This window comes from Macaca fascicularis, chromosome 8 (assembly GCF_037993035.2).
Source record: "Macaca fascicularis isolate 582-1 chromosome 8, T2T-MFA8v1.1".
Lineage (NCBI taxonomy): Eukaryota > Metazoa > Chordata > Mammalia > Primates > Cercopithecidae > Macaca > Macaca fascicularis.
In genome coordinates, this window is record NC_088382.1 from 42,425,431 (window position 1) to 42,444,448 (window position 19,018).

The 19,018-nt window shown below is 38.5% G+C and overlaps 1 protein-coding gene across 5 annotated transcripts in view; it reads left to right on the forward strand.

Moving 5' to 3' along the window:
* Positions 1-19,018, forward strand: part of ADAM9 (ADAM metallopeptidase domain 9) — a 120,972-nt gene that overhangs the window by 21,943 nt on the left and 80,011 nt on the right. For 4 of the 5 annotated variants that reach the window (XR_010577257.1, XR_012416375.1, XR_012416376.1 and 1 more), the window contains exons 8-11: positions 2,515-2,586; positions 3,960-4,129; positions 6,518-6,599; positions 7,393-7,526. Coding sequence is in view for 2 of the 5 variants with exons in the window: in XM_065519102.1 (XP_065375174.1) it covers positions 2,515-2,586; positions 3,960-4,129; positions 6,518-6,599; positions 7,393-7,526 (458 nt within the window). In the remaining 3 variants the exon portion in view is untranslated. Of the gene's footprint in view, positions 1-2,172; positions 2,392-2,514; positions 2,587-3,959; positions 4,130-6,517; positions 6,600-7,392; positions 7,527-19,018 lie in introns of those variants that run through there. The other variant, XM_073998653.1, reaches the window with a different exon arrangement.

Below are 19,018 nucleotides of genomic sequence, written 5' to 3' on the forward strand. Positions count from 1 at the left end.
TTTTGAGTGAATCTGTACTGCCTATCAGGCTCTTGAGAACTTTTCAGATTACTTTAATGGGCTGTGGCTCTAAAAGGTTTGGCTTTGTTGGCTAATAAAATTGCTTTGCTTTCTAGAATTTGAGATAACCTATATTGCACTTTAAGAGATGGAAAACCTCCAGGTCCTGGCATGCTTTAGAAGGGAATAGTATTAATTTCCGTGTACAGGATCACATGAGGGCATTTTCCTTATTTATACTTAAGAAACTGAACTAAGTGCTTTGCTTTAACTAAGAGAAGTAATGTGTCCCTACTTTGGCATTTACAGGATTATCAGTTTTAGAGGTAATGGCTATATAGTTTATTTTCATGTTGGTTTTTTTGTTGATATAATAATACTTCACATATTTATGGGGTACAGGTGAGTATTTGTTACAACAGCTGTGTAATTTAAAATAGAGAGTATTTTTAGTGTTTTGACTTTTACTTCCAATTTTGTTGTCAGTGTGAAAAAGTTACTTGTGGAAACTTACTATGATTGGCAGTTCCTTTCTTGTAAGCTGTAGAGACAGTTTTGAGGTTTTTTTGGTTTAAAAAAAATTCCTTGTTGTATGTAGGTTGGAAAATAACAAGCCACTCCAAATAACTAATTTGGAGAAAATATTAAGAGATAGACTCGGATTTGTACATTATAGGTTCATTGCCCTCAAGTGGCAGAAGGAAAAGCACATGGAATATGAACAAGTGTGAACTCAGCCCCAAACAGTGGGCAAAAAGCTTCTGTAGAAGAATGTTTTGGACAAATCGCAAAAGTCAAGATTCAAATGTTTATCTCGGCCAGGTGCAGTGGCTCACGCCTGTAATCCCGGCACTTAGGGAGGCTGAGGCGGGCGAATCACAAGGTCAGAGAGGTCGGAACCATCCTGGCTAACATGGTGAAACCCTGTCTCTCCTAAAAATACAAAAAATTAGCCGGGCATGGTGGGGGGCACCTGTGGTCCCAGCTACTCCGGAGGCTAAGGCAGGAGAATGGCATAAACCCGGGAGGCGGAGCTTGCAGTGAGCTGAGATTGCGCCACTGCACTCCAGCCTGGGCAACAGAGCAAGACTCAGTCTCAAACAAAACAAAACAAAACAAAACACAAACAAAAAACACAAAATGTTTTTCTTCATTGCTGTCTCCAGATGTATTTGTTATATACAGATAGAAAATTGTTAAAAAAAAAAAAGGTTCAATTTCAATCAAGCCCTGTCAAATGTATTAAATTAAATTTTTTTTTCTTGTGTAGGAGAATCATGATTAGATCCCTAACTGATAAAATCTGATATATTCTGATATCATAGAGCAAAATCATAAATCCTTTAAAAATTTTTCTTCTGCTAAATTGGTTGTATAAAATAATGTTAAAAATAGACATTTGAGTTAGCCAGGTCTCAAAGAAAAATTAGTCATATTTATTTGGCTTAAGATGGTTAAAGTTCTGTATGTTTTCATCTACATATGATTTTTTAACTAGCGATTATTGGTTAATTGCTCATTTTTAATTCAACCCAGCATTTAGAAATGGTTTATTGGTGCTGATCTGTAAGCACTCTGGCTGTTTCCGTACCTCAGTTCTGTTTTCTGTATGTCACTTTCTTTTTTCTGTCCATAAATCTTCTTCCACTACGTGGAAGAAGTCTCTCTGAACCTGTTCTGGTTTGGAAGCCACACAATTATTGAATCAGTCATTCCTTGCTCAACTAAAGTCTTAAATTTAAAAGAAAAAGGTTTATTGGTGACATCATTAGCCTAAGAGGTGGTGGGTCAGGAAGTTCTTTAGATTGTCTTTTATTCTTTTCTGTCTGCATTTTGATTGCTTAAAACTCTACCTTTGTGAAATGCTTGAAAATACTTTTGCATTAAAATAAATAAAGGGAACAGTAAGAAGATAATTTGTTTTAAAGTTCTACTAATTTGGAGAAAATGAAGACTTCAGTGCTCTTTCATTATTATTCACTTTACCCTTTTACCGGTTTTTCTTTTATTCCTATCACTACAATGTAACCTTTAAATTTCTTAATTTGAAATGTTGATAAATGTCTAAATGCTTCAATTTTTTGTTCAGAGGAAATATTTGGATTCTTACCTTCATTTTAACAGACACATTTTTATTCTTGTTTTTTTTTTTTTTTTTTTTTTTTTTTTGAGATGGAGTTTCGCTGTTTCTCCCAGGCTGGAGTGAAGTGGCGGGATCTTGGCTCACTGCAACTTCCGCCTAGCCCTCAGGTTCAAGCAATTCTCCTGACTTAGCCTCCTGAGTAGCTGGGATTATAGGCACCCGCCACCACACCTGCCTAATTTTTGTATTTTTAATAGAGAGAAGGTTTCGTCATGTTGGCTAGGCTGGTCTCGAACTCCTGACCTCAGGTGATCTACCCTCCTGGGCCTCCCAAAGTGCTAGGATTACAGGCCTGAGGTACTGCACCCGGCCTTACATTTCTATTCTTAAACTACTTTGGTGATAATGATTCTCCTTCTTTGCTTTTCCAGTATGACATGATGGGAAGAAATCAGACTGCTGTGAGAGAAGAGATGATTCTCCTGGCAAACTACTTGGATAGTGTAAGTTGTATTTTCTATCAACCAGGGTGATTCTGTCCTATTCTTTCAGTCTCGGAACAGACCTTAAAAATGTCTCATTTTGAGTTCTGATTTTCATAGGGCCTCAATGGCTCAGTCTTTGAGAGGTCTGCTTTCTGGTTTGTTTTGTAACTCTTTTTAATGTTTAAAGGAAAGTACCAGTGTAGAAAGACTTTGAGAAGAGCAAGAGATTTCATATTACCATTTACTTTATCTTCAGAGTAGCTAGGCTTAGGTGCTTTGGCATTTATGGAAAGATCTTTGAATTCTTGTCGAATGCATCTTATTTTGAATAAGGCTGCCTTCTACCCTGAAAACATGATACGACAATATTTGTGTGTGTGTGTTTGTGTGTGTGTGTGTGAGAGAGAGAGAGAGAGTTTGGTTTGAGATTTTGGAGTTCATCCAGTGGGAGATACTAAAGAATTCGATATATGTTCTTATAAAATAATTTTATCTACAAAGCTGATATGAACACCAAGCGTGATAGTGATGATAATGATGACGATGATGATGATAGCATTCACTTGAGTACTTACGGTGTGCTAGACACTGAGCTAAGTGCTTTACATTTATTAACCCATTTACTCCTTACCATACCCCTATGAAATTAAGAATTCCACAGTCCTTTTTCTGAAACCTCTGATGTACCTGTGATTAAAATTTTAGATAAAAGTTTAGAAAAACAGTGTGATTCACTCTGTATATAACACCTCTTGGGGTAGCACCTTGTAATCAGACTCATTGATATTTCTGCAGTGAAATATAGGAGTATTTACATTAAATGGGTTAAATGTGGACTGTGAATTGGCTTGCATTATATCAGGGCAAATTTTGGAAACAGTTTTACCAAAAACTTAATTTCCAGAGTTTGTCAGATTTTAGAATAGAAGATAATAAGGATTTTGAATCTCTGTTACTATCATTTTATGGTTGAGGAAACTGAGACTATTGAGAGGTTAAAGTCTTATTGTATTTTTTTTTTTGAGATGGAGTCTTGCTCTGTTGCCCAGGCTGGAGTCCAGTGGCACAATCTTGGCTCACTGCAACCTCTGCCTCCCGGGTTCAAGCGATTCTCCTGCCTCAGCCTCCCAAGTAGCTGGGATTACAGGCGTGCGCCACCATGCCCAGCTAATTTTTCCATTTTAGTAGAGACAGGATTTCACCATATTGGCCAGGTTGGTGATCCACCTGCCTTGGCCTCCCAACCGCCCAAAGTCTCATTGTGTTAAAGTAAAGATTGTTTTTTTAGGCAGGGAAGTTTTAATTTAAGTAGCCGTGTTACTTCATGTGGTTAAAAGATTTTTCTCACATTCTTTACTATATTTTATATACTTTTATTTCTCTCTTCCCAGATGTATATTATGTTAAATATTCGAATTGTGCTAGTTGGACTGGAGATTTGGACCAATGGAAACCTGATCAACATAGCTGGGGGTGCTGGTGATGTGCTGGGGAACTTCGTGCAGTGGCGGGAAAAGTTTCTTATCACACGTCGGAGACATGACAGTGCACAGCTAGTTCTGTAAGTATTTTTTTTTAAACTACTGTTAATGAAATGATCAAAATAATAATTTTTGCTTATTTTCTTGCATTGGAATTGTATTCTTTTGAGGTTTTGGGTGTTCATTTAAATGAGGAAAACTTAGCTTGATGTGGCATTACCATGAAACCTCTTCTGTCTTAGATTCCTGTCACCTTTCTCCCATGTCCTCCTTTTTTCTTGGGTTTACTTCCTCATTTGGGTATAGTGTGTTTTCTACTAGTTTTTTGTGAGCGGATATATGGAAAGAAAGCATTTTGACCTCGTGAGTGTATGAAAATATGTTTTCCCAGTTTCGGAACAGAATTTAAAATTTATCTTAATTTGAGTTCTGATTATTCTAGGGCCTAAGTAACTCAGTATTTCCTAGGCATGCTTTGAGTTTCTCTCTTTTTTTTTTTTTTTGAGACAGAATTTCACTCTGTTGGCTAGGCCAGAGTACAGTGGCACGATCTTGGCTCACTGCAGCCTCTGCCTCCTGGGTCGAAGCAATTCTCCTGCCTCAGCCTCCCGACTAGCTGGGGTTGTAGGTGCCTGCCCCCACCCCCGGCTAATTTTTGTAGTGTAGTAGAGACAGGGTGTCACCATGTTGACCAGGCTGGTCTTGAACTCCTGACCTCAGGTGATCCACCCATCTCAGCCTCCCACAGTGCTGGGATTATAGGCGTGACACTGGGTATAAAATTCTCTCCATGAAATCCTTTTTCTTCACGATTTTGAAGGCATTGCTCTTTTGTCTTTTTTGTCCCAGCATTACTATTGGGAAGTCTGAAACATTCTGATTGCTGACCTTTTGTATGTGGCCTGTTTTTCCCCTGTCACTGGAAACTTGTAGGATCTTTTCTTGGTTCCCAGGTTTCTGAATTTTCCTGATGATGTGTTTTGGTGTGGGTCTTGGTTTTCAGTAAAATCGTATGCTCACACATCCTTGTACCAGTGAGAATACCATCTAGTTCACTAAATACTAAAAGGAGCAGGTGTCAAGCATACTCACTATGCCTTGCCCAACCACACCCACCAAACTATCTTAACCCCCTCTGTTTGTGTGGTCTCCGTCTGTCCTGTTGGAGACATTTCCCAGATACTTGATGATTTTTAGTTGTTTGTTTACAGTTGAGAATGGGGTTCTGAAAAGGTTTTTGGAAGCCTTGAGTCCATGAGTGCATTTTGGAAACTATGAGTTCACTATAGGGTGGTCTGGCTGGAATGTTTCCTTGTCAATCTGCTTGTGTCAGTACTTCTGGTCATCTTCTCCTGGCTGGTCAGATGGCCCAGAGAAGGATTTATCCATTCATTTGAAATATATTTATTGGGTGTATACCCCAGGCACTGGGACATAGCAGTGAACAAAACTGGCAAAAATTCCTGCTCTCATGGAGTCCATGTTCTGGTGGAGGAGATTGGCCATAAATGAGATAAATAAGTACATGTAGTATCTTAACCAATGATAAGTGGTAAGGAGAAAAATAAAACAGGGAGGGTAGATATAAAAGCATTGGAGGAATGAGGTTGAATTTTGAGGTGACATGGCCTAGCCAGGGAGATGCCTTCTGAGTAAAGACCTGAAGGAGGTGAGGGAATGAGTCTGGGTTATATTAATATTAGGGAAGAGAGGTCCAGGCAGAGAGAACAGGTGCTGAGGTACAGGTGTGTAGGGTGTGGTTGGGAATCACACGGGGCCCATCCAGATTTTTTTTTTTTTTAAATTTTGGAGACAGAGTCTGATTCTGTCACCTAGGCTGGAGTGTAGTGGTGCAGTCTTGGCTCACTGCAACCTACGCCTCCCGGGTTCAAGTGATTCTTCTGCCTCAGCCTCCCAATTTGCTGGGATTACAGGTGTGTGCCACCACAGCTGGCTAATTTTCGTATTTGTTTTTTTAGTAGAGATGGGGGTTTCATGATGTTGGCCAGGCTGGTCTCAAACCTCAGGTGATCTGCCCACCTCGGCCTCCCAAAGTACTGGGATTGCAGGCATGAGCCACTACTTCTGGCCCATCCTGACTTTCACGTTCACCCTGCTCACTGCGTGCAGCTGCCCGTGTAAACATATTCATTTCCTTCGTTATCTGTCTCTCTTCACTAAATTGTGTGAATAAATAAACCTAATGTGTTTTAGGAGAGGTTTCATCTAGAAGGTAAAAAGAAACAAACTTGTCTCGGTATCCAGAAAGTGTCTTCATTTGTCTGAAAAAATTAATAAGAAGGGGATAAGGCATAATTATATTCTGATTTTAGAATTTTTTTTTTTTTTGCCATTTTTCTGCCATGATTTGTAGGTTCTCCTAATCCAGTTGAGATTATTCATAAAATAAAAGCAACATGTCCCTTTTTTCCCCAAGAACATTTTTTAACTTTTACATTTTCATTTAGAAAGAAAGGTTTTGGTGGAACTGCAGGAATGGCATTTGTGGGAACAGTGTGTTCAAGGAGCCACGCAGGCGGGATTAATGTGGTACGTTGTTCTTGATGTTTAACTTTGGATGTTTGCACTGGGACAATATCTAGCATTTATTGACTGTGTACTTCCTCTCCTGGTGCTTAAAACGATATTTTGGGTGTTATGAGGAACACAGTAGAAGTGGCAGATGGGTTCTTTCCCTAGAGACTGGGTCAAGTTTTTAAATATGTATTATGTGTTTATTAGCTTTTTTCTTTTTTATTTATTTTATTTTACTTTAAGTTCTGGGATACGTGTGCATACTGTGCAGGTTTGTTACATAGGTACACATGTGCCACGGTGGTTTGCTGCACCTATCAACCCATCATCTAGGTTTTAAGCCCCATATGCATTAGATATTTGTCCTAATGCTCTCCCTCCCCTTGTCCCCCACCTCCTGACAGGCCCCAGTGTGTGATGTTCCCCTCCCTGTGTCCATGTGTTCTCATTGTTCAGCTCCCACTTATGAGTGTAGCTCTTTACTTTTTATGGGTGAGGAAACATGTACTCCATTTTAGATAATTAAATTAGAACCATCAACTTGTTTTCCTATAAACTACCATGAGTAATCTCTTGGTGCTAAAGTGGTTATCTCTTGCTTGAAGGATCCATGTCCATCATCAGTATGTGATTCATGTTACTTTCTTACTAGACTGAAATGTATAAAGACTGTTGTTGGATGCTTGATTTATCATATAGGCTGTCAACAGTGTAGTGAATAAATTTCCATTTGTGAAAAAATAATCTGAGCAGCAAAACATTTTCTTTGCGTTCAGAAACCTAATTACTACCTTCCTGTTCTGAACAGTTTGGGCAAATCACTGTGGAGACATTTGCTTCCATTGTTGCTCATGAGTTGGGTCATAATCTTGGAATGAATCATGATGATGGGAGAGATTGTTCCTGTGGAGCAAAGAGCTGCATCATGAATTCAGGAGCATCGTGAGTACTTGGGTTCTTTTTTCTTCTCCTTTATATGGTATTATAGATCCATGTTTCTTACACTGTGAGGGATATTCATGTCTACATTGGGAAAACAGGAAATGTTATTTCTGGTTCGCTGAAATTAATTACATGACACACCAATGATAAGTCTTTTTTATTTTTTCCAGCCTTTTAGATTCAGGGAGTACATGTGGAGGTTTGTTACCTGATGTATTGCTGAAGTCTATTTTTAATTTAATAATTCCAGAGAGCTTTAAGAAGGCAACACTTACATAGACACAAGTATGTAACTACACTTTTCTGTAAACCAATTATAGACTGAAAGTGTAAGAACGTGGCAAAGTTTATATCTGAATTAGAAATTAGGAGGGAGTTTCTGCTAGGTTCAGTGTGGATTAGATTACACTGAAGGACTGTGTAAGAAATTTCTTCACAAACCTCTTTTTGAGAAAGTGCTGCATTGTCACTGTAGGTAGAAGAGATCCTGACATATTTCTATTTACAAACCCTGTTTTATAAAGATAAAGGTGGGAGGCAAGACAGAGAAGAGCAGAGAGAATGGTTAACATTTATTAAGCTCTTTTTATGTGCAGGCACTGTTGTAGGCTTTTAAAAGGTGTCCACTCACTTAGTACTTATCAGTGAAATGAGGTGCACATACTTTATCTCCATTGCAGATGAGGAAACTGAGGTCACACATCCAAACTGCTGACTGGGATTCAAAGTCAGGAAGTCAGAGCCTGTGATCTGATCTTAGAACCCTTTCCTGTCCCAGAGCTAAAAAATAATTATAATAGAAGGTCCCGTGGTGGTTGGGCATCAGAAATGTAGATTTCTAATGCAAATTCATTGTAATGCCAGCGAGGCTCCTTCCTGATTTAGAAGGCAGGAGTCTTAAGCAGAGACCTGAACCTAACTGTAGTGCATACGTGTGTAGCTGCTGAGCCTGAGTGAAAATTAGATATGAGAGATGGTATCTTTAACAAATACAGGACAGACATGGTGGCTCATGCCTATGATCTCAGCACTTAGGGAGGATTGCTTGAGACCAGGAGTTCAAGACCAACCTGGGCAACACAGTGAGACCCTGTCTCTAAAAAAAAAAAAAAATTAAAAAATTAACTGGGTGTGTTGGTGCGTGCCTGTAGTCCCAGCTACTCAGGAGGTTGAGGCAGGAGGATTACTTGAGCCCAGGAGTTCAAGGCTGCAGTGAGCTATGATTGTGCCACTGCATTCCAGTCTGGGCAACAGAGCAATACCCTATTTCAAAACAAACAAAGAAACAAACACACATGAAGATTTCACATAGGGAATATCTGTGGCTGCAAGTGTTCATGCCCCTTCCCACCTCCCTCAGGCTCCTGAAGCAGTGACAGAGTAATAAAAACTTCTGTCAACCAGCCTTTCAGCTGAAGATCTGAGTGGACAAGACAATTTTAATCACATGCTAGTATAAAGGGAAGCACTCAAGCAGAATTTACAGTTTTTGAACAAATACTAGGCTCAAAAATAGATATGGAAGAGTTAAAATAGTACTTACAAGAATTCATGCTTCATAAAAAAAAAAAAAATTAGGTACTTAAGGAAAGTCATATGTTTGTAAAAGATTTCCTGTAGGAGAGGGAAATAAATTTAGGATTTGCTTTGGCCAGCAGTGAAGTTGAGAAAGATGTCAGTTCAGGGAAACAAGAAATGAGTAATGAACAATGAGGTAAGTCAATAGATTAAAATAAAAAAGAAGCATTCAGAGGTAAGGAGGGAATGTTATGAAACAGTGCCATAGTGGAATTTAATATGGTATAGGGAGCAATGAAGAGTGGACCCATACTTTATTCACCAACTTGTGAAACATTTATTGAGCACTGACTACCTGCTAGACTTTGTTCTCGGCACTTGGAATACCTCAGTGAGTTAGATTGACTCACCCTTCAAGGAGTTTACATTTGGGGGGGAAGACAATCTATAAACGTAAGAAAATCAATAATAGAGAGTGTTAGAAGGCGATAAGTGCTATGGGAAATAAAATAGAGCAGAATGTGGAGGATTGGGAGGGCTGAGGGTAGTGAAACAACAGAACAGGCCTCAGTATGACAAAACTGGATGTTAATAACAGAAACCTGAGTGAGTTGGTATTTAAAACCACTCCCCTAAAGTAAACCCTGTGTCAAACAGACTTATAATTAAAATATTTTGAGGAGAATGGTATTTTGAATATTATATTTAAAACTTAGTGCATATTGACATTTAAATATGAAGATAACATAATCTCAAATTTAAGGTATCCATCATTTTCCCCAAGGGAAGAGCCAAAAAAGTGTTGTTGTTGTTGTTTGGTTGGTTGATTTGAATGTGTATAAACTTGCTAGGGATACAGTAGATAGAAAGGGAGTGAACTGTTTGTTACTGGATCTTGGAGAGTCTCTGTAGCTACAGGGGAGACTGACCCCATAGGAGTTGAGGTAGAGGGACACTGATGACATGAGGACACTGATAACATGAAGTAGAGGGACACTGATAACACTGATAATAGAGACCATTCCAGGGGAATTATTCAGCCTTATTCTCCCAGTGACTTCTTATCTCTTGAATAGAAGTGGCCAAAGTGAGTACCTATGTCTTGTCCAGCTTAGTGGGAAAGCTTTTGATTTTTCACTGTGGAGTATGATGTTGGCTGTGGGCTTTTCATATATGGCCTTTATTATATTGAAGTGATTTCCTTCTTCCTAGTTTGTTGAGATTTTTTGTTGTGAAAGAATGTTGAATTTTATCAAATGCCTTTTTGGCACCTGTTGAGATGATTATGTGACTTTGATCCTTGATTCTGTTAACGTGGTGTTAATACATTTTTGTGTGTTGAACCAGCCTTGTATCGCAGATATAAATCTCACTTAGTTGGAGGGCCTGATGTTTCTGATGTGTTGTTGAGTTCTATTTGCTAGTATTTGTCTCGAGGATTTTTACATTTATGTTGCTAGGGATATTGACTTATAATTTTCTTTTCTGGTTGTCTCTTGTCTGACTTTGATATTAGGGTGATGCTGGGCTCATAAAATGAGTTTGGAAGTGTTCCTTCCTCTTCAATATTTTGAGAAGACTTTTTTTTTTTTTTTTTTTTTTTTTTTTTTTTTAGCAGTTTTAGGTCCGGAGAATAATCAAGAGGAAAGTAGAAAGACTCCTCTCATACACTTTCTGTCCCCACACTTGCATAGTCTCCCCATTTCAACATCCCTAAACAGAGGGGTATGATTGTTAAAACTGACGAACCTACATCGACACATGTGGACTTCTCAAAGTCCATACTTTATGGTTCACTCTTGGCGTTGTGCATTCTATGGGTATGGACAAGTGTATGATGATAAGTATCCCTCATTATGGTATCATACAGAATATACCCATCGCCCTGAAAAATCCTCTGTGCTCCACCTGGTCATCTCTCCCTACCCCTTCAACCCTTGGCAACTGCTAGTCTTTTTACTGTCTCCGTAGTTTTGTGTTTTCCAGAATATCATATATTTAGAATCATGCAGTATGTTGCCGTTTTACATTGGCTTCTTTCACTTAGCAATATGCATTTAAGGTTCCTCTGTGTCTTTTCATGTCTTGATAGCTCATTTATTTGTAGTGCTGAATAATGTCCCATTATTTGGATGTACCACAGTTTGACCATTTACCTACCGAAGGACATGTTGGTTGCTTCTAAGCTTTGGCAATTATGAAAAAAGCTGCTGTAAGTGTCTGCGTGCAGGGTTTTGTGTGACCATGTGTTCAGCTCCTTTGGGTAAATACCAAGGGATGTGATTGCTGGATCATATGTTAAGAGAGTATGTTTAGTTTTGTAAGAAACTGCCAAATTGTCTTCCAAAGTAGCTGTACTACTTTGTATTCCCACCAACAGTGAATGAGAATTGCTGTTGCTCTACATCTTTGTCAGAATTTGGTGTTGTCAGTGTTTTGGATTTTGGCCATTCCTATAGTCATGTAGTGGTATCTCATTGTTTCAATTTACATTTCCCTGATGACATAGGATGTAGACGATCTTTTTGTGTGTTTATTTGCCTTCTGTATATCTTCTTTGTGGCATCTGTGAAGGTCTTTGGCCCATTGTTTAATCAGATTGTTTCTTGTCTTATTTTTTAGTTTTAAGAGTTCTTTGCATACTTTGCATAAGAGTCTTTTATCAAATACGTCTTTTACAAATATTTTCTACTAGTCTGTAGCTTATCTTCTCACTCTTTTAATATTGTCTTTCACTGAGCATACATTTAATATTTTATTTTATTTTTGGGACAGAGTCTCCCTCTGTCGCCCAGGCTGGAGTGCAGTGGCCAGATCTCAGCTCACTGCAAGCTCCGCCTCCCGGGTTTACGCCATTCTCCTGCCTCAGCCTCCCGAGTAGCTGGGATTACAGGCGCCCGCCACCTCGACTGGCTAGTTTTTTGTATTTTTTCAGTAGAGACGGGGTTTCACCGTGTTAGCCAGGATGGTCTCGATCTCCTGACCTCGTGATCCACCTGCCTCGGCCTCCCAAAGTGCTGGGATTACAGGCTTGAGCCACCACGCCTGGCCCATTTAATATTTTAATTCTTTCATGGACGATGCCTTTTGTGTTGTATCTAAAAAGTAATTACCATATCCAAGATGATCTAGTTTTTCTCCTATGTTATTTCCCAGGAATTTTAGAGTTTTGAATTTTACACTTAGATCTTTGATCCACTTGGAGTTAATTGTGGAGGATGTAAGATCTGTGTCTAGATTTATTTATTTATTTTTTGCATACGAATATCTAGTTGTACCAGCACCATTTGTTGAAAAAACTATCTTTTATGTCTTTTGTCAGAGATCAGTTAGCTGTGTTTGTGTGGGACTCTTTCTGGGCTCTCTGTCTTGTTCTATTTGTCTTTTGTTTTGCCAGTAACACAGTCTTTAAGCTTGTGCATGCATCATGTAGTTCTCGTGCCGTGGTTTTCAGTTCCATCTGGCCATTTAAGGTCCTCTCTACACTGTTTATTCTAGTTAGCCATTTGTCTAATCTTTTTTCAAAGTTTTTAGCTTCCTTGCGATGGGTTTGAATATCCTCCTTTAGCTCGGAGAAGTTTGTTATTACCGACCTTCTGAAGCCTATTTCTGTCAGCTCCTCAAAGTCATTCTCTGTCCAGCTTTGTTCTGTTGCTCTGAGGAGCTGCAGTCCTTTGGAGGAGAAGCAGCACTCTGATTTTTAGAATTTTCAGCTTTTCTGCTCTGGTTTCTCCCCATCTTTGTGGTTTTATCTACCTTTAGTCTTTGATGCTGGTGACCTACAGATGGGGTTTTGGTGTGGATGTCCTTTTTGTTGATGTTGATGCTATTCCTTTCTGTTTGCTAGTTTTCATTCTGAGAGTCAGGTCCCTCAGCTGCAGGTCTGTTGGAGTTTGCTGGAGGTCCACTCCAGACTCTGTTTGCCTGGCTATCGCCAGTGGAGGCTGCAGAACAGCAAATATTGCAGAAGAGAAAATATTGCTGCCTGATCCTTCCTCTGGAAGCCTCATCCCAGAGGGGCACCCGCCTGTATGAAGTGTCAGTCGGCCCCTACTGGGAGGTGTCTCCCAGTTAGGCTACATGGGGTTCAGGGACCCACTTGAGGGGGCAGTCTGTCTGTTCTCAGAGCTCAAACACTGTGCTGGGAGAAGCACTGCTCTCTTCAGAGCTGTCAGACAGGGACATTTAAGTCTGCAGAAGATTCTGTTGCCTTTTGTTCACCTATGCCCTGTCCCCAGAGGTGGGGTCTACAGAGGCAGCAGGCCTTGCAGAGCTGTGGTGGGCTCCGCCCAGTTCGAGCTTCCTTGGCTGCTTTGTTTACCTACTCAAGCCTCAGCAATGGCAGATGCTCCTCCCCCTGCCAGGCTTCTGCCTTGCAGGTCGCAGGTCAATCTCAGACTGAGGTGCTAGCAGTGAGCAAGGCTCTGTGGGCGTAGGACCCCCCGAGCTAGGCACGGGATATAATCTCCTGGTGTGCCATTTGCTAAGAACGTTGGAAAAGCACAGTGTTTGGGTGGAATTGTCCTGATTTTCCAGGTACAATCTGTCATGGCTTCCCTTGGCTAGGAAAGGGAAATCCCTTGACCTCTTGCGCTTCCTGGGTGAGGCGATGCCCTGCCCTGCTTCAGCTCACCCTCTGTGGGCTGCATCCACTGTCCAACCAGTTCCAGTGAGATGAACCAGGTACCTCAGTTGGAAATGCAGAAATCACCATCTTCTGCGTCTGTCACACTGGGAGCTGCAGACTGGAGCGGTTCCTATTTGGCCGTCTTGGAATGGCAACACAGTCTTGATTACTGTAGCTTTAGAGTAAGTCTTGAAGTTAGGTACCACCAGTCCTCCAACTTTGTTCTTCTTTTTTACTATTATATTGGCTATTCTGGGTCTTTTGCCACCCCATGTAAACTTTAAAGTCAGTTTTATCTATATTCACAAATTAATTTGCTGGGATTTTGATTAGGATTGCATTGAATGTATAGATCAAGTTGGGGAACCGACATCTTGACAATATTGAGTCTGCCTGTATGTAAGCATGAAATATCTCTCTGTTTACTTAGTTCTTTGATTCCTTCATCAGATAGTGTTATTGTTTCCCCATAGAGATCTTATACATATTTTGTTAGATTTATAACTAACTCTCATTTTTGGGGGTCCTAATGTACCTGATATTATGTTTTTAATTTCAAATTCTACTTGTTCATTGCTGGCATATAGAAAAGCAATTGACTTTTGTATACTAACCCTGTATCCTATAACCTTTCTGTAATTGCTTTTTAGTTCCAGGAGTCTTTTTCAATTCTTTTTGATTTTATATATAGATGATCATATTATCTCTGTACAAAGTTTTTCTTTCTTTCCAGTCAGTATACCTTTTACTTCCTTTTCTTTTCTCACTGCAGTAGCTAGGACTACCAATAATCTGATTCTGCTTTACCTTCCTCATATTTTTTTTTTAGTGTTGACAGTGTATTTATTTTTATTTTTAATAGTTATGCTTCTAAAACATATTTAAATTTTATTTTTAATCCAAATTGAAAATATATTTTATAATTATATCACTTAATATATTTATATTTACTGTAATTACTGATACATTTAATCAAATCTAAATGCCATTGATTATAAGATATAGCACTTTTTACATACCACTGAGAATGAAATATGGTGTCAATGAAGTTAATACTTCAATTGTAATCTGAAATGAATCTCAGTCTCAAAGTTATTTAAATATGAAAATAATGTTTTAGAATCAATTAAATATAGCATTTGGGTTTAAATCTACCATCTTATGTCTTTCCTTTATTTGTCTTACTTCTTTTATGGTTTTATTAAACCATAAAGTAAGTTTTATTAAAACTTATTTTATAAAATGGTTTTATTAAACCATTAAGTCTTCGGTCTTAAATATTTAAGTTGATGGATGTTCCAATTGCCCTGATTTGGTCTTTACACATTGTATGAATGGATCAAGTGATTACATGTATCCTGAGAATATATACATCTACTGTGTATCAGTTAAAAATGGGACGACAACAACAACAACAACAACAAAATCTTCTGTGTTATTTCTTTTGGGTTGATAGAGTGTTTTTACTTTTATTTTCACTTTGTAGAAATGGGGTCTTGTTATGTTGTCCAGGCTGGTTTTGAACTCCTAGGCCTAAGCAGTCCTCCCACCTTAACCTCCTGATGTGCTGGGATTACAGGCATGAGCCACTGTGCACTGCCAGATAGTGATTTTAGCATATACTGTTTTCCTTCTAGACATATTTCTAGAATGGAAATTATACAGTCTTTTATTTTTTTTTAAAGTTACCCTAGAAATTGTTACATATATTCTTGATTTATCTTGTCTACCGTTAAATCTTATCCTTCCCCACACAGTTCAAAGACTATATAGTACTTTAACTCCGTTCATCACTTTCTTGACTCATATAGCTGTGTGCCAGGAAGATACTAGTGATTGTTGAATGAAAATTGTTTATCATTATTCATTTAGATTTTGACTACTGCCCTTGCTCTTTGGTCCTCTTGCATCTCTGACCTTCCATTTGGTGTCCATTTTTAGGTCTGATCAAAGAACCAATTTTGACTTTCCTTTAGTGTGTGTTTAGTAGTAGTATATCTCTTAGTTTTTGTTTTTCTCCTCAGGGTGTCTCTATTTCTCTCTCTTTCTTGAGGATATTTTTGTTGAATATAGAGTCATCATCAGTTATTTTTCATCATATTGGGATTTTTCCATTGTCTTTTGCCTTCCATGTTGTTGAGATGTCAGATGTCAGACCATTATTCCATTGAAGTGTCTCTCTCTATTTACCTATGGCTGTTTTCACAATTTTGTCTTCAAACGTTTTTTTGAAATTTCATTATCATGTTCCTATTGTAGAAAGAAAAAAAAAACATGCATACATACATATGTAAGGTATATATAACACATTTACACATATAAGTCTTCATATCCTGCTTAGAAATTTTTTAGTATTTTAAAGTTTGTGGCTTGATATTTTTCATCAGTCAGAAAATTCTCAGTCATGTCTTTACATATTGCTTCTTTACATATTGCCTGTGTACACAGAGTGTCTGCACATTTGCTGTGTCTCTTATGCCTCTGTGATTCTAGTGAACTGTGTGTTAGACCTCACTATGTCTCCTTTGTCTCTTATTTTTTAAAATATATGTTTCCTATCTTTTTGTGTGTTTTTTTTTTTCTTCTGGGTAATTTCTTCTGATATCTTTCACCTCACTGATTTCTGCCTTCATATGTATTTTGTCTGTTGTTAAACTTATCCATTGAGTTATTAATTTTGCTTATTTCATTTGTCAAATTTCTGTCAGGTTCTTTTTCAAATCTGATACTAGTTTTGTAGATTTTAGTTTCCCGCCCAAATTTTCATGCTTGTCACTTTTGCCCCTGATCATAGTAAGCATAAATGTTTTATGGCTATCATTTGATAATCTTAGAACTAGAATTAGGAGTCTTTATTGGACTCTATCTGCTCAGTTTTTTCTTTCTTGTAGTGTATTGTGGCTTCATGTGGTATTTTATATTGTGTAGCCATTATATTTAAAATTTTTTTAAAGAATAATTTCTAGGCCGAGCGCGGTGGCTCATGCCTGTAATCCCAGCACTTTGGGAGGCTGAGGCAGGCAGATAACGAGGTCAGGAGATCGAGACCATCCTGGGTAACACGTGAAACCCCATCTCTACTAAAAATACAAAAAAATTAGCCGGCCTTGGTGGCGGGCGCCTGTAGTCCCAGCTACTCAGGAGGCTGAGGCAGGAGAGTGGCGTGAACCCGGGAGGTGGAACTTGCAGTGAGCTGAGATCGTGCCACTGCATTCCAGCCTGGGTGACAGAGCAAGACTCCGTCTCAAAAAAAAAAAAAAAAAAAAAAAAATTTTTGAACTAGGATGAGGTTATGCTAGGTAATTTTTTTTTCTTTTATTTTTCCTCAGATTCCTTTTTACTACCAAGGTGATACTAAACTTTCTTTTTTTGAGGGCAGATTTCCTACCCTCTGCTTCGCAGGCTATTTAATAAATATTAATTTTCTATCATTTTGTTTGGTGTCTTCTTTTTTTAGATGCCAGTGATGTTGTAGATGTTTCATTTTTTTCCCGTCAGATAACTCAGTCTTTGGGTTCCAGTTCTATTTAATAAAATGCATAATCTACCCTTGTAATAAGATTTTTTGTTATTATTTATGATATTTTGGGGACAGTGGTATTCTCATGCGTTGCTCTTAGATTCCGGAAAGTGTGAGTTGCTCTTCCTGGAAGGTGCCTTTCTAGAGAATTGACTTTCTTGACTCTGCCCCTCAATGTCATCTCCGTCAGCAAGTTTCCATAATCAGGTATTTTTTTTCTTAATCTAATTCAGTACCAGCACTTAGAATCTTCTCTTAAGACTTCCTAATCCTAGGCTGTGGGAATCAGCATAGTAATGGTGGAAATGTGTTCTGGGAATTTTCAGAGTACTCAAAGAAATAATGTTTTAAATGATAGTGGAAATTTTTTCTTTGTCGTTTCCAGGTAAAACAGTTTCATTATTGTCAATCTCCTTTTGAAGCCATTTTGGGAAAATCACCTAGATGTGAGAAAAGAGAGGAGGAGAGGCTATAAATCATTAATATTGTGGAGTCTAGAGGTGATAGAGAGTAGAAATACTTGAGTTGCTCTTCAAGCCACGTTATCAGGTGAAAGATCACTCTTTTTGTTGCTGTAGGTGCCAGGCAGGGATGGCTAGTGAAAGGGCATCTTCACTGTGGCCTCCAGAGCATTTTAAGGTGTCACCAAAGGCCAACACAGGGGGATGTTGTTACTATCTCCATCTGTTAAAAAGCACCAGAAATGTCTATGATTTTGTTATGCTTTTTAGTTCTATAGTCAATTCATTGTGGGTGAAACTTTTTTTTGGGGGTAGATTGCTGAAGGATCAAGCATTTGAAACACTGCTTATGAGAAAATATCTTTCAATTATGAAATAATGAGCATATTTAAAAAACAACTTGTTTAAAGGTGATAGACTTTATATAGGTTAAAATTAGGGACGAAAATATAGGACTGTACATATGCCTGCACAAGTTCTATGGCCATTGTCTAATTAAATATATATAATTTAGAAATATATATTTAGGTAGCATATATATTTAAATATATATTTAAGTGTGTGTATGTGTGTTTTTTTTTTGTTTTTTGTTTTTTGTTTTTTTTGGAGACAGGGTCTCGCCCTGTTGCCCAGGCTTCAGAGCAGTGGCATGATCATAGCTCACTGCAGCCTTAAACTCCTCCCACCCCAGCCTCCTGAGTAGCTGGGACTACAGGTGTGCACCACCATGCCCAGTTTATTTTTTGTAGAGACAGGGTCTCACTGTGTTGCCCAGGTGGCGTCGAACTCCTGGGCTCAAGTGATCCTCTTGCCTTAGCTTCCCCAAGTGTTGGGATTACATTATTAAATATATTCCTACAAAAAACATTATTGCATGTATACCATGTAGCAGGCACTGTACTTACCACATAAAGATTAACAGTACAAAATAAAAAACAGTTACAAGCCTCTGTTTAAACTGCAGTCTCCTTTGTTTATCAAATAATTACTATATACTGCTTTGACATTTTTACTTGATGTCTAGGCTCAAACTCCTGTGGTCCGTCCTAAAGTCATCCTAAAATCTGATCTACCCGTAGTCTTCCCCATGTGAATTAATGGTAACTCCTTCCTTCTAGTATCCCAGGACAGCAGCCTGGGAGTCATTCTTGATTTCTCTTTTTTCTCACTCTTCATCTTAATGGCTGTTCCTTTAAAACAAAAGCAATTCAACCACTTCTTACAGCTCCCACTGTTATCATTTTGGTCCATCATCATCTGTTTAGTAGATTTCTCTAAGGGCCTTCTTTGTAGTCTTCCTCCTTAGTAGAACAGGTATGGTGATCCTATTAAAACATTAGTCAAATCATGTTACTCCTGCTCAACA